The sequence below is a fragment of the Ahaetulla prasina genome, chromosome 2, assembly GCF_028640845.1.
Source record: "Ahaetulla prasina isolate Xishuangbanna chromosome 2, ASM2864084v1, whole genome shotgun sequence".
Taxonomy (NCBI): domain Eukaryota; kingdom Metazoa; phylum Chordata; class Lepidosauria; order Squamata; family Colubridae; genus Ahaetulla; species Ahaetulla prasina.
Window position 1 is genome coordinate 155,949,762 of NC_080540.1, and position 16,473 is coordinate 155,966,234.

General features: G+C 38.7%; 1 protein-coding gene across 3 annotated transcripts in view; it reads left to right on the forward strand.

Annotated features, from left to right (window-relative positions):
• BAZ2A (bromodomain adjacent to zinc finger domain 2A) overlaps positions 1-16,473 on the forward strand; it is a 76,299-nt gene that overhangs the window by 28,660 nt on the left and 31,166 nt on the right. For all 3 annotated transcript variants that reach the window (XM_058170614.1, XM_058170612.1, XM_058170613.1), the window contains exons 2-8: positions 6,181-6,318; positions 9,804-10,346; positions 11,927-12,091; positions 13,887-14,108; positions 14,814-15,011; positions 15,108-15,168; positions 15,282-15,390. In XM_058170614.1, coding sequence (XP_058026597.1) covers positions 6,183-6,318; positions 9,804-10,346; positions 11,927-12,091; positions 13,887-14,108; positions 14,814-15,011; positions 15,108-15,168; positions 15,282-15,390 — 1,434 coding nt within the window. In that variant the 5' untranslated portion in view covers positions 6,181-6,182. The remainder of the gene's footprint in view (positions 1-6,180; positions 6,319-9,803; positions 10,347-11,926; positions 12,092-13,886; positions 14,109-14,813; positions 15,012-15,107; positions 15,169-15,281; positions 15,391-16,473) is intronic.

A 16,473-nucleotide genomic window follows, 5' to 3' on the forward strand; every position in this document is an offset into this window, starting at 1 on the left:
ACCACGGAGACGTCTTCGGACAGCGCTAGCTCTTCAGCTTTGAAACAGAGATGAGCACTGCCCTAGAGTCGGCAACGACTAGCACGTATGTGCGAGGGGAACCTTTACCTTTACCTTACTTACATCAGGAATTCTCTAGTTTTTAGGCACATGATTTCTTATTTCTTTGAGGATGTGTAGGATTATATAAACTCCATAAATCATTTGTTAAAGGGTAATCAAGAATAGAAAATGCTATACCTACAGAAGACTATGCCTCACCTAAGTTACTTGCAAATGCCATTTCCTGTCCACATGGAAACAACTGTACCTCAACTAAATGCTAGCCTGCTTTAGACTATCAAGCTTTTATTTAAACATGCACTGTTACAGTGTCATAAAAGAAATATAGTTTTGATATAAATGAAGCCTCTTTGACTTACCAGCTGCTCACCATTATCCCAGTGTTTCTGTTTAATCACATCCCTCCCCTTTAAATTCCCCTCCTCCCTTGACTACAATTAATTCAACCACTTTGCTTGGCCTTTTTTTTATAGCAAGCCATTCTGCCTTCCCCTTTAATTACAATGCTTCCCTAGCACCTCCCTTCAACTCAACTCCAGCCCAGCTTGTCTCTGTGCAGGAACAGCAGCTGTTTTTCTCTTGATACCCTGGCCCTTAAAGGGATATTCAAAGCAATGTTATGATTCCAGACACTTGTTGAGATATCATTCATTGCTTTTTTGAAGGGGAAACAGTAAGTGGTGTAGGATTCCCTTAATATAGCCTTGGAAGATATGGGGAAATGATATTTCCTGTGTTCTTTCTAGCTGTTGCCCTTTTCCCTTTTTCTTTGCAGTTATAGAAGCTTCCTAGTTTAGATGATAGAGCTTGATATGACATTGCAGGAATAAAAGATTGTGTTTGTATGTGAGAGAAAAGCTCCCTGGTGTGAGATTTGTTGAATCTGCGAAGGAATAGTTATTTAGACCAGATCATGAATAGATTTCAGGTTGGCAAGGAAAAATATGTATTAAAATTCTCTACATTTTTTGTTTTCTCCCTTTAAAATTGCCCCCCTTTTTAATCACCTCTTTCCCTTCTTATGCTTGTGAGTGTATAAGTCTCATAAGATTGTGCCTGACAGTAAGGGCACTTAAAATTGTGCATTTTTTCATGTACTTAACTATGTGCAGGTGATTTTTCAGTGCCTTCTACCGGTAGAATTGGAATGGATATGGAATCTGCTTGTCAAAAGAAATCCACATTCCTAAAGAAAAAATTCCATGTTTTCCTATGTATAGTTTTGCATTCAGCAACAAGAAAAATCTTTTGTATCAATTTAATCTAGAATAGTTGGTCCTTTATCCCCACATTTTTGTGACAGTTTGCACTTTCATTTTTATATATTTGGGTCACAGTATACTTATTCTGTTTTCATTATTGCTGTCAACAGTATCTTTTTGGTACAAGAGCTTTTATTTAAGAACATTAAAAGGTGAGGTATAAATTTTTCCACAACAGATGGCTTTGTTTGCTGTTTCTTTTGTCTTAGGGGGAAATACAGTGTACTGTACTCCTATTATTACTCCTAAAATTCTTAAAACAAAATAAACAATATGGAATAGTCTGCCTTTGAAGTACATGTGGTAGAAATGTGTTTTGCCAGCATTGGAACCCAAAATTATTTCCCAGCTTGCAATCCTGAAAGCCTCTTAGCTTTTCAGTCTACATGGTTCTATCCAGTGGCTTTCTCCAAATTAGTATCAGTTCATTCTCAATGATGGCCACTAATATATATCTAACCAGTTTATGCTCAATATATGAAAACCAACTGGGGCCACTATCTGCCTGAAACCCCAAACTGCTGTCTCCTAAAGAAATCTCGATGGCCATTGAATCTGCGTATCAAGCAAGCAATACTTATAACTTCTATTAGAGTCCTGGGCTTATGATTAAAATAATTCATGTGGTGCTTTCAGCTGTTACAATGAGGAATTTGTTGTTTATCTTGAAAATAAGAACTTTTGGTGAGGTTAGAATATTACAAAGTGTGGAATAAATTATATGATAAATTATATGATTGGTTGGGAAAAAATCAAAATTATAAATTGGATTGTTAATCTAACTAAATTAAAATTAGGAAATGTAAATTATTGGATTGGTAAATAGAAACCAATGTAACTATAAGTATGTATAGGATTGAGTAAAAAAGAACAGATAACATATACCATTGCTGATACGACAAGCTATAAAATATGTGTAACACTATGTGTATTATGTGTTTTTAATGTGCTTTTGTTTTTTGTTTTTTGTTGTGTTTTTTCTTCATTTTGTTTTTAAGGGTGAAAAGCTTAATAAAAATTATTTTTTTAAAAAAAGAACTTGAGTTGCAAACAAATGATTTACTAGATTAGAGAGAATGATTGAGACTCATAAAACGTAGGTAGCATTACTCTTTCTGCTGCTAGAATCAATCTGTCCACTAAAAATATCGTGAAAGAAATTGCTGGGAATTCTACTAGTAATTGCTATATTAGGATGTAAAAATTAGACATAGGTGCTTGTCTATAATGACCCCCACACTAAGGAATCCCCTCCCCCTAAATAATCCTTGACAGTTTCTTTTAAATAATAGTAGCTTTCCAGAGTGTGATAATGATAATGTGCCATCAAGTTGTTTTCAACTTTTAGCAATCACGGATAGACTGAAAGCATTGTTTTCTAACAAATACCATGTAAATATAGCAGCAGAGCAATTATGCGCACACACAGAGGGGGTGTTATATGTGTTTATATAGATTCTCTGTTATTTGAATAAGCAGTTGAGAACAGGACCCTGATTTGCTTTTTTGTCTATTTTGCACATTTTGGTTGTTCTGATTCTAAAATAAACTAACATGTCATGAATGAAGTACACACGTGCACATGTATATATGTACTTCATTCATGACATGTTCTTAGTTTATTTTAGAATCTGAAATACACACACACACTCTAAAGTGCATTCAGAATATGGTGTCACCCTCACCAAATGCATCAGTTTCTGATTGAGTTTCTTCTTACTTTCTGGGATTATCCAGCCTTTTCATTGACTCTCAAATTAATTATTAAGCATGATTTAGATGATTTGTAACCTATAAAAATAGCTTATTGGGAAACCAGCCCAATGTATTTGTCAGATCATAGAGAAATTGCTGGAAATTCTGCTGATTATTGCTATTTGTGGCTTGTTTAGAATTTACTGTATGTCTACTTCTAGGAGCAGTTAGTCAGATGGCCTTGCTGTAGAAACCCAAACAATCCATGGAAACCCTCACAAAATTATCCTACAGACACAACTAAATTCCAAAGGAGTCACAGACAGCATTTTTCTAGCTGAATTTCTTGTGAAGGAAGAAGTGAGATTTTCCAATAAACTATCTTTATTGTGCCATAGGACAAATTAAAAACTTAATACTAACATTTTCTTGAGAATTAATTTTTGAAGAAAATGACCCACAATCTTTTATATGAAATTTGAGTCTGATTTACTTTGCATATTTCCTAACACAAATGGCAAGTCATCACAAGAAATTGATTCATTTTATATGTAGAAATACATTTTTGACAGGAAATCTGAAAATGTTTATATTTATCCTCAAGTCTATATGAATGTGTGTATTCTTCTTCCTTTTTTTAAAGTATGTTCATTGGATTTCTTAGCCGTTATTCCTTCTGATTCTAATATGCTGACTCTATAAACCGCTTAGAGAGGGCTGGAAAGCACTGTGAAGTGGTATATAAGTCTAAGTGCTATTGCTGTGTCATTATTGATTTTTCATTCTAGTTTCTTTCTTTTTCATCTTGCAAAATAGTAATAAAAAGAAGCAGTTCTTGACTGTTAACTTTACAGGCAGCGGTAGTCCTTGCTTAGTGATAGCCTTGTTTAGCAATCATTCAGAGTTATGGTTGGAAAAAAAAGGCATTGCAACTAATCATCACAATTATGGCCATTGTAGCATTCGACAATCACATAATTGCCGTTCAAGCATTTTGCAACCGGTGCACATTTACAAGCATTACAGTGTCCCATAGTCCTGTGATTGCCATTTGCAAACTTCATAACCAGCTTCTAATAAGCAGAATTAATGGAGAACAATGAAGTGAAATTAAAAGTCATGGTCACATGATATTTCGCTTAATGACAGTGGTGATTTGCTTAACAATGGGAGTGAAAGTGGCATGAGTCCAGCATAGTCACATTATTTTTCGTTTAGCGACCATGTTGATTAGTGGTAGGAAACTGCTGGTTCCAGTTGTAGATGGTAAGTGACCACTATATGTACATGCATCACTTACTGACAGAAATCCCAGCTGGCTGGTAGCCATTGTAACCCTAGGACTTGCATATTTTTATGAGGGAAGAGGCAGGAGTCTTAGGTAAGGAGCATAGGGGAAGGCTGTAGGGGGAGGGTGGTGCTAGAAAGCACAGGAGGGTTAGCAGAGGCCATGAGAGGGCCTGTAAGATGATTGGCATATACTAGGGAGTGTGAGCAGGCAGGGGGTGCTTCTGAGTACAAGTTCCCTTCGATCTCATAGTCCATGGCAGACTCATTGGGGAAAAAATGCTGTGGGAGCAACTTAGTGGCATAATTTCCTACCTTCCCTGCCGGCTTCCTTAGTAACCTTAAAGCTGCATCTTTTAACTAATTTTAATGTCTTGCCTCTTCTTAAAACTTTTTATTTTTTTTATTTTTTTTTAATTTATGTACTGTTTTGTCATTTAACATCAGAGTCCCTCCTTGAGGGAGATGGGCAATACAGAAATGTGAAAAATAAAGAAAAAACTTTGTGGGAAGCTAGCAGGGAAGATCGCAAATGGCCTATCACATGATACGACTCACTAGGACATTGTAATGGCGACCCCAACACCTAGATCATGATCCATTACCATGGGAATGCTGCAATGGCTGGAATTTTGACGACAAGTCATACATTCAATTTTTTCAGCACTGCTGCAACCTTGAACAGTTGTAGAACAAATGAACATGAGCCGAGGATTGCCTCTATTGGCAGAGTGGACTGCAGCCAGGCTTGCTTTTATTAGTAGTTGAAACATTTTCTTCTTAAGATACAGGAGGGAGAAAAAAAATCCTACATCAGTTGGATAGAATTGCCCAAATTGTGAACATGTGCTCATAGGGTTTTGATTGAATACAGGTTGTAATTTTGAATCATCATTAAATGACTATCACAATTTACGACTGTAATGGGTAGGCTGCACTACAGTCATAAGCCAAGGATTTACAATTGTAGTGGAGCCTGCCCATTATGGTTGTAGGTTGTGATGGTCGTAAAGGGGTCAACCACTTGACCGACCCAATTTTGCAACCTTTTTTACAGCAATCCTTAAGTGAACACTAGCCATTAAATGAACCCATTTTTGTTATGGGGTATTTTTGCCAAAACCCAAAATAAGTGCTGATTTTTTGGGGAAAAAATAAATCACAGTCATTTTGCTGTAAATACAGATTGGTTGCTGAGCACCTGAAATACAATCATGTGACCATGTGGCAGAGTAGCCATTAGAACTTTGGAACCAGATCATAAGTACCTTTGGAGGGGGGGGGACTGCTAACATAGAACAGTTGCTATGTGACCAGTCATAAGTTGAGGAATACCTGCATAACTTTTCAAGGAGAAGCAACATTAATAAAAGCATACAATAGCAATACCCAACAATAAGTGAACTATATTAAAGGCATGAAACAAAATAAAACTTATTTAAAACTCATTCCAGGTGTTTTATCATCCAGACAAAGTCAAAGATAATTGACTTCAGCCTGTTCACCTCTGCCTGTCAGCTTTCGTCAATTGGGGTTTCAACCTAATGTTTTTTTAGTAAGACAGAAAGGGTGTATTACTAGGTTACCAGGGCCACATGCTGTATTGATTGCTAATTCTATATACAGTACAATATCAATTATTTTTGGCAGACTTGGGCTGGTATACCAAATGTTCTACCAAAACTCAGTTTTACCGCAGGCATGCTCCTATTATTTGATGCAAGTTAAGGTTTCAAATCTCTAATTTACCATGGAAACCAACATACTGTAGTTCACATCCATCAGCTAGGTGACATATGCAGTATACTGATGCACATTTAAAATGCATCTTTGTATTACCTTTAAGTCTTTCTTGAATGTCTTTTTATTTCAGAAATGGAAGCAAACAACCATTTTAATTTCACTGGCCTTCCCTCTTCACCTGCTGCCTCAGCACTGAAACCTGCTCCTTCCTCAGGGGACAATGTCTACACAAATGGATCTCCTATGAACTTCCCCCAACAAGGCAAAAGTAAGTGAAGACCAATGGACTTGGCCGTTGATGTGATATTAATAGTAGACTTGACCAGGAGTGAAATCTAAAATTTTTCCCTACCGGTTCTGTGAGCGTGGCTTAATTGGTGGGTGTGGCTTGGTGGTCAGGTGACTGAATGGGCATGGTCAATAATAATAAATAATAAAAATAATAAAGTATACAAAACTTGGGAGGCACCGGTCTACCTTCTTTAAAAATAGAGGCTTCAGTCTACCAATTGCGTTTTACTGACAGGCACCAGTCTACCTTCTTTAAAAATAGAGGCCCCGGTCTACCAATTGCCTTTTACTGAGAGGCCCCAGTCTACCAAGTGCCTTTTTTTGGCAGGCACCGGTCTACCTTCTTTAAAAATGGAGGCCCCCGTCTACCAATTGCCTTTTACTGAGAGGCCCCAGTCTACCAAGTGCCTTTTTTTGGCAGGCACCGGTCTACCTTCTTTAAAAATAGAGGCCCCAGTCTACTAGCTTCCTACAGCGCTGATCAGCTGTAGTGTGGCCCTTTGAAGTGCCGCAGCAGTTTGCAGCTATATCGCCACCAAGTGCTTTAGGGACAGAGAAGAGGAACAGCGAGGTGTGGGCAGTGGGGGGGGGCAGGGATTTTTGCTACCGGTTCTCCGAACTACCTGTCCCAATCACTACCGGATCGCATGATCCGGTCCGAACCGGGAGCATTTCACCCCTGGACTTGACCCTTGATAATACAAGGCCCAATAACTATAATGCTACCAGCTCTTCCCTTTATGGTGTATAGTTCTCTGTGTCTGGAGTTATTACTTTATTACTTTGCAATGAAATCTGAGGTTCAGCAGGTCTTAATAGAGATAGATAATTCAGTAATAAGAAGGATTTTGTGTATCCTTACATCCATGAAGATAGCAGAGTTGGTATATAAAGTCCGAGCTTTCCTATTTTATTATTAGCGGAGAAAAAGGTCTAGACCTTATAAGACTTTTTTTTTTGTTTATGTTGAAAATATCTATATACCACAAAATCTCTTGTGTCTGCCGGAAACCTTCAATTGAGAAAAGTGGTGTATCATAGGGCAATAATTTTTGAACCAAACTACCTCAAATAAGTTGGGACTCATTACTTCCCTGGGAATGAAATTTGGGAAAGTGACTGCTTCAGTACTGCCACACTGTTGCCAGTCAGCCATATTACAAGATGTTATTTCCACTATTCTCTCTCACAAGTCAGTGGGGAAGCTAGCCGAAAGATAAACTCAATCATGATTGGCAACACTTCTGCCACCTCCCACAAGAAAAATCGTTTCTTATGGAAAGCCGACAGAGAGTTTTGGCAATGGGGAAGCTGGCCGGGAAGGTCTCAAGTTGCTTGGTTAAGTGTCCCCCAACCTTTGCAACTTCCCCAGCCCCTCTGTACTTGTGCTGGACATTAACCCATTCTGCACCCCATGCCCTCTCCACTCCATCTCCCATGTACCCCATGAGCCCTCCCTGATACATGGGTCGCCTCTCATGAATCCTTGTGCATTCTTCCTGACCTATACAATATCCCTGCATACCTCCCTGTGGGGAGGAGGCATCATGTGTGTTGCAGGAATACAAGTGGGTTTATGAGAGACACAATGCGGAGTGGAGACATTGTGCAGGGTTGTGAGGAATTGCACAGGGGGCAGTGCAGGGACGGGGAATGTGTGTAGGAGGGGGTGCATGTTGTGGAGGATGTGTCAGGATATGAGGATGACATGGTGAGGAGAGGATTTGGAAGTTTTAGGTAAGGAAATACCTCTGAAACAATGACCTTACAAGTCATAGGGGTCTAGTGAACATCTAAAGTTAATCATCTTGCTATGAATAGAAATCTAAAATTGTTTATCAAATGTAATTTTCCTTCAGCATATGTTAAACTTCACATTGTTTTGAAAGGTTTGGAAACATAGTTGCTATTGTTTCACCTTGTTGCTAAAAAGTAAACAATCCCCAATGGCTGTACCCTCACCCATGGTCACATGATCACATTTTGGGCACTTGGCAACTGGCTCACATTTGTGGTTGTTGCAGTGTTCCACAGTCATGTGACTGATTTGTGGTCGTCGTCCCCCCCCCCGATTTCTAGCATTCACTTCTGATTTATGGCAAACAATGCCCGTTGAAGAACAGGCATTTGCTTAACGACTGACACCAAAAAGGTTGTAAAATTGTGTGTGATCATGTGATGATCCTCCTAATGTCTGCCATGATGGGCTCAATTATGATCATGTCAAGGACTACCTATATGATAAAAATCAGCACAATCCTTGAAGCCATTCAATTTATGGATGAATTGTTAAAGGAAAAATGGTAGAACCTATGAAAGAACAGCTTGATTATAGCTTTTCTCATACTGAAGCAATATTATTTGACTGCATAGAGCAGGAGACTTCATAAGTATTTATCATTCATTATGCTCAAAACCATGATATAGAATGTGACAAATCTTTAGAAATTAGAACATGACATAAAAACTGAATACTTATTCTTCCTCTTCCAAAATCATTTAGAATAATTTTTCCTTCTCTTTGCCTTTATCACTCTTCTCCTTCCCTACATCCTTTGTTATGTTATACTTCTTTTTCAGCAATAACTTCCACCCTTAAATTTTAATACAAATGAAAACTAGGATAAAATACCCTTTCTGACTGCTCCTTGTGTGACAGAAGTGGGAAAACTTTTTTTTCCCTTTTGTGGTATACATTGCAGGGATAAGCATATCTGTAGCAGAAAATGAATTGAGCCAGAAGTGCATGGAATATGGTTGTGGTTCAAAATGCAGTACAAAAAGAAAGAATGAGGATGCAATTGCATCCATGCATTTTTTTATGACTTCAAGCAACTCTATAGTGGGAGAAATTGAAGGATGGAGTTGGAAATAGCCAGAAAATGATGTGGGCTGAGAAAATGTGCAAGGATGCTGACTTGCATTAATGGAGCAGAGTATTCAGCTTTATTATGTCTTATCTCATTTTACTGGTTGTACTTTTCAAAAGAAGGCAGGCCTAAAAGAAGAAGATAATATTTCTCTTAGTCACTGTTCCTAGTATTTATTTTTTATTGATTTATTAGATCTTTTTAATAGCACATTTATTACTTCATAAGTAATTGAAGATGATGAACATACATAACTTCTTCCTTCTCCTGTTTTTCCCACAACAATCCTGTGAGGTGAGTTGGGCTGAGAGACACTAAGTGGCCCAAGTCCTAGTCTAGTCCTGCCCAGCTGTCTTTCATGCCAAAGGCAGGACTAGAACTTACAGTCTCCTGGTTTTTAGGCCAGCACCTTATTTACTGCACCAAACTGATGGTGATATTATATCCATTTTGAATCTTAGCAGTTCTGTGGGCCAGGTCTCTCCAGATATTGCACTGCTTCTTCAAGTTTTTTTAATGTTCTGGCTGGTATCAACTTTGATGGTGACCAGACTAGTTCTTAGTGTTTGTTCTTTCTTTTTCCTCGTGGCAGGTTTAAATGGAGACATGAATGTTAATGGCCTATCTACTGTATCTCATGCTAGTACTTCAGGGACCCGTTCCTCAAACAACTCTCACCTCCATCATCCCTATGACTATCTGTGGAATTATTCCCAGTATCCCTCTGGCAACAGCAACAATCTCAAAGATGGTCCACTGTTCTCCCAATACCCATTGAATGGCACTGTTGAGAACAACCGGCAGAACTCACCTGGACATACCACCAGTCTGAGGGGAAGCAGTGGGCAGGAGTTCTGGGCCAACGGTACCCCAGGGACCATGGGATTAAATTTTGACTCAGCAGAGCTCTATGACTCTTTCCCTGATGATCAGAACTTTGAAATCCTACAAAATGGCCCATCAAGCTTCTACACATCATCTCAGCCTTCTCCCATGCTTGCTTCAGGGAATCAGGACTTCTCACCACAGCAGGAAGAGCCAGGCAATGAAGAGGCAGTAAAAGAACCACCATCTGCGGTTTCAGAAAACGGCACCAGATTGTTGGGAAGTATGGAGCTGGAAAACACACAGCCAGGTATAACTCACAAATGGTCCTCATAATTTTTATTCAGAATGCGTACTATTGAATTACCGTATTTTTCAGACTATAAGACACACCGGAATATAAGACGCACCAAGATTTCAAAGAGGAAAACAAGAAAAAAACCCTAGTTTTTGGCCTCCGCACATCCGGTTTTTGCCCTCCCCGGCCCCCAGGAGCACTCTGCAGGCCTCCCAAACCCTCCGCACATCCCATTTTTGTGAAAAACAGGCCTGTTTTTGGCAAAAACAGGATACGTGGGATGGGGCTTTGGGAGGCCAAAAATGGCTGTATTCGGTGTATAAGATGGACCAGCATTTCCACTCTCTTTGGGGGGGGGGAGTGTGTCTTATACTCCAAAAAGTACGGTATATTCAATAGTATTTCAGGACATGATGAAATTTGACTTCTCATAATCCTGGTGATAACTTATGATTAATTCAAATTTAGGCGGGAAGCGTAGGTACTGTACAAGTCTTGCTTACTGTTAAGATTTCAATATCTGCCACTTCTAATTGTTTTTTTAAATTTCTAAAAATAAATGACTGTGCCTCCTATACTTGAGTATAGTAGTAGCAGATCCACATTTGCATCTGTGTGGCTTTGAAATATGTCTTCTCACAATAGTAACTCCCAGTGCTCAGTTCTTTACCGTAGTTATAGACTACCAACAGTCAAATTACTTTAGTGTAAGGCCGTATTTTTTGGACTATAAAACACACTTTTTTGTCTCCCAAAAGGGGGCAAAAATGTCTGTGCATCTTGTAGACCAAATATTGTTGAAGCCCCGCCCACCCACCAGCCATTTTTTGGGCTCCGCATGGCCTGTTTTTGGGCCTGTTTTTGGCTTTTTTTGGGGGGGGGCATTTTCAAGGCTTTTGGGGCCTGTTTTCGAGGCTTTTTGGCCTGTTTTTGAGGCTTTTTTCTGAAAAAACGGACCAAAAAGGCCTCAAAAACAGGCTTTAAAAGCCTCAAAAATGCACCAAAAAAGCCTCAAAAACGGGCTTAAAAAGCCTTAAAAATGGGCCCAAAAAGCCCCCAAAATGGGCTAAAACCTCAAAAACAGGCCAAAAAAAGTCCCCAAAACCTCAAAAATGGGCTGAAAAAAGCCCCAGAAACAGCCTGAAAAAAGACTGGAAAAGGCCCAAAAAAAGGGAGGCCAAAAACTTTTTTGTTATCATTTTCCTCTTCTGAATTTAGATGCAATTTATAGTCAGGTGCATCTTATAGTCTGATAAATACGGTATATTGGTTTTCCAAGTTTGGCCAAGTGACATGGCTTTCAGGTTTACCAAAGATTATGGCCTTCTTTTAAATCTGTATTGCAGGTTATTGTGCTTGGGGCAAGGATCTGCCAGTTTTCTGCTTGTTTTGTTAAGTACCATGACAGGAATGGCATTTGTAAAATAATGACAAAAGAACCTTTTCCAGGCAGATGAAACCATAGAGTTAGAATTACTGAATTAAGAAATGAAAAGTTCTTTGATTAATTTAAAATGACATGCATTTGTGTTTGCTGTGAAATTCTACAAAGTTCAATGTGACATTTTTAATAATAATAATATTTCCTGCAGAGTTGAAAATATGTGGCTACAATGGTTCTTCTCCAGTGGTTGAGCCTCTCAGCCAAGAGGCCTCTGTCTTGGAACCTGATGCTGGAGCTGGTTGCCTTGAAGATGCTTCGCGGATCCCTCCTCCTCTGGAAGACTCCTTGGAGCCTTTTGAGTCACTAGACAGAGGTGAGTGGATGAATTTTTTCATCTTTGCATTTTGGTATCTGTACAATTTGAGCTGGCGGTTTCTTCCAAATCTTAGAAATGATGTCCTTGTAGAGTGAAAAAAATATGAAAAAATATAAGGCATCCACATACCTAAGTAAATGAGAGAATTTCAGCAGATGTCGTTTGTTATACAAACTATACAAAGATGGTGAAATTTCTTTTTCTTTACTATTCAAGATGCAAGAGCTCTTTTGCAGAGATCTGGGTATCCTCTGTTTTACCAATTGTTACAGTATTCCATGCACTTCATGTGGAATGGTGGGAAGTAGGCTGTGAGATATATAAGGTTATTCCGTTGTAAACTGGATTAACTTTTAAGATGCACAGTGACTTTAATATTTCTGTAAATGACTAACATGGCTATCCTTGTGGAAACTATTTTGTTGACAAAGTTTCTCTTAAAGCCTTACAACTAATGACAATGAAGAAAACTTTTATCTTGCCTAATGTAGCTCCCATATAAATGTTTGCTATTGTTGTCATTGATGCACAGCTTCTCCAGCAGCAGCATTCTTGTAAATGTAAACACTTATATTTAGCCCTAATTAGCAGTAATCAAAACAACCCCCCCCCAGTCCTGTTACTTTGCTCTTTCCTGTTTTTTTGTTGTTCATGACTAGAGGTTTAAGCAAGCATTTTACTGACTAGCGGTAGAGGCACAGTCTCCTTCGTGAATTTATGGTTCAGTTATATTTTGTATTGTGTTAGGGGCTTAGTTCAGTGCCTATGGATTTAAAATCCAGTTTTATAATTTAATTATAAACATCAAAAGAGACCAATACCATGATGGAGGCAAGTGGCTAGATTTACAAGACAAAGCATTAATGGTTAGTTCTGATTTCTGCCTACAGTTTATGTCTACATGATCTCCAGTTCCAATAATTGCTTTTAGTTTCAGTAATATGGGACCAGTGGGAGAAAGAAGGACAAGGGACAAATAAATGTTTTGAGTGGTGTTTTTGAGTAAATAAATAAATAAATAAATAAATAAATAAATAAATAAATAAATAAATAAATAAATAAATAGGGCATGTGTATATCAGGGGGTATGTGAGATATAAGTTCCAACCCAACAACTTGAATGCCTCTTCCTCCAACTATGTTGTCCAACCATTCTGTACATTCTGCTTATTTATTACTAGATTTATATCCTAAGTTTATTTTGTCCAGTTCAAAATGGCATATATAATATTCTCATGTCCTGTTTTCCCCACAACAATCAAGTGAAGATGGTTGGGCTGAGAGAGAATGAGTGGCCCAAAGTCACCCAGCTAGCTTTCACGTCTAAGGGAGGACCAGGAATTGCAGTTTCCCAATTCCTAGTCCAACATCGCAACCACTGTGCTCTTTGCTTATGTGTCTTGTAGGTGTAAGTAGTAAAAACAGATATAAATGTTAACAGGCTAACATCCATAATTTTCTGTCTGATTCAGCTTTTTTCCTTTCCTAAAATGGATTTTTAAAAGATGTGCAATGGCTCAGATTTGGAAGTCGGTGTAACAAATGATTTGGATGCTAAGCTCCAAGCAAGTGGCAGTCTGTTTTCTTAAAAATAACCAAGAAATTTATTTAAAATACCATTAAATGTTTCTTTGGTACAACATTTCTAAAGACCAGTCTAATTACACAGAGAAGTGTAAAGAGCACTGTATATTTAGTGTTTAAATTATGGATAGAATGCAAAGACATATTGTTGGGATTAAATTGTTAGTTTGAACCGCGTGTAAGAACTTTACAAATGTATGATTTGTAGACCCAGGGACAGGAGATTTGTATGAAATGGATACATCTGAACTTGTGAGTGGCAAGTCTCCACTGGAAGATCCTCCTGACATTTCTACCCTGGATTGTCCTGGCAGTCCCTCTCTCAACCACTCTGACTCCTTCAGCCTATTGGCAGATGACAGTCAGCCTGATACCTCTCTTTTTGGAAGTGCCAGTTTGCCTCCTGTTCTTGGAGAGTCAGTTTTGCAAGGTAAGCAAGATCTATCCATTGGTCCAAACAGTTCTCTGTCTTCAAATACAGTAGCTTTTGCTTAGTACTTGTAAAAGGAGTTGTGGGATCTAGAGGTACACATTTCGAAGTAATAAATTGTATAAATCAGGGGGGAAGTGAAGCTAATTTATTTTGCAATTATAGGGGACAAAGAAAAATACTTCAGCACTGTAAATGAGAAAGAATTCAGCAAATGTGCAGTATGGTTAGAAATTTACTTAGAGGGAGACCAATCGAATTTAACTGCACTGAACTAGAAAGTATATATTGAAATACCACATACAATATATTGTTGCATAACTGAATTCTCAGTAGCTGTTTTATGCGGCTAGAAGTTTATATTTTGTAGAAAATCCTTCTCTAACAGTATGTAGAAGAAAAGACAATACTGCATATTAATCCTGAGTAGATATGAAGAACTATGTTGTTCACATAACAATTATAATTATCATGTGAAGGTTTAAATTCTTGAAAGAACTTCCAAGTGATGAGGCTCAGTACTTGAAATCTATATCCCAAGTACTATATGCTGTTAACAGCTTGTAGCATTCCAATAAGTGACTAGAAATGCAACAGAGGTAAGCATTGTCTTACTCCCTTCAATGCTCAATGAACCCTTTCCATTGTGTGTTCATTATCTTCTCTCTGCCTTTCTATTTCTCTGTTTCTTCTCTTTTGTTATAGAGAGTAGCCTGGAGCTGACAGGTGTTAGTGAAGTAGGGCAAGAGGGCACAGAATTTCTGGATTCGCAGGCACCCCTCGAACCAGAATCTCTAAATACTTCTTTGGAAGAGGCAGTCAAGAGCAGTGGTCCAAAAAATCCTGTATCTGTAATAGACGGGGACAGCAAAAAAGCTTCACCATTAAAAGTATCTGCCAAAAGTAAGTAAAGTCTATTTTTCATGCTTCTAAGCTACCTTGGCTGCCTTTAAATGCAATTTAGTGGATAGCACTGGTAATGGTTGTTTGTTCTGACAGGTGATGTTCCAAGAAGGAGAATAGCCACAGTAGAAGAGGTGTACTACCCCTTGAAACATGGGTAAGTTGTCCCATTTTCCTTGCTTTTGTATGGTGCTAGTCCATGCACAGCAAATAATATTTCTGAGTTAAGATTCAGGTTTCCAATCTTTGATTGGCTACCTTTGTATTCAGATGGCGAAGGGAGGTGCGCATCAAGAAAGGGAGCAATCGATGGCAGGGAGAAACCTGGTACTATGGACCCTGTGGCAAAAGGATGAAGCAGTTTCCAGAGGTGATCAAGGTAAAAAAAAGTTTCCCAGATAGGAAGCGGTGGTGGCTGATTGCTTTTGTAAGTGACTTCTCCATTTTATATGCTATTCTGCAACCCAGTTTTAAAATCATCTTTGAACATTAATTTAGTTTACTGAACTAAAGTTTTTCTGGCACAAAGTTCCTCATTCTTCACTATTTCCAAAGAAAAGACATACTGTGTCAGAATACCTTTTTTACCTGAATCCACACTCATTTGGTTTCTTTCTTTCTTTCTTTCTTTCTTTCTTTCTTTCTTTCTTTCTTTCTTTCTTTCTTTCTTTCTTTCTTTCTTTCTTTTCTCCCTCTTTCTTTCCTGTTTGTTTGCTTGCTTCCTTGCTTGCTTACAAAAATTTGGTGCCAAGTCAAAGCTCTGATCTGCAATCACTTCATTGCATTCCCAAACTTGCGGGGGGGGGGCGGGGGCGCGGAAAGACCAGCCTTCAAAGGATTATAAAAGGCTAGGATGGTAGAGGCCTGCAGGACCTGGGAATAAAGAGTGTTCCATCATGCAGGGGCTGCCAGAGAAAAAGCAGCCTTCCTAGCTCCCATAAGGTGGCAATATTTAGGGAAATGGACTAGGAGTATGCCCACCCCATCTGACCTGGTAGGATGGACAGATTTCTTTAGGGAAGAAATATAGGGCTTTAAAGGTGATGACTCAGCACTTGAATTGCACCCAGAAAGATATTGGAAGCAAGAGCAGCTTGCGCAACAGAGGTGATGGGCAAACTTAGGGGCCTCAATTACTGGGTGCTCTGGTGCATTCTAGACCAGTTGAACCTTCTTGATAATCTTCAAGAGCAGTCTCATGTAGAACACATTGCAGTAATTCAAATGGAGGTGACCCAAGAATATTGACCGTTAGCAAGCTCTTCCTGGTCCAGGAAAGGGCACAACTGCCACACTAGGCAATTTTTTTCAAACCTCTCCCCCACCCCCAACCATGGCTGCCCTCCCTGTTCTTAAGCAAAGTTGTAGCTAGAAGTTCAGCACTATTCATCTGCTTGTATTATTCTTTGATCCCCTATTTCAGATTGTGACCTCCTGTTATCCAAGACTCCTTCATTTCCTC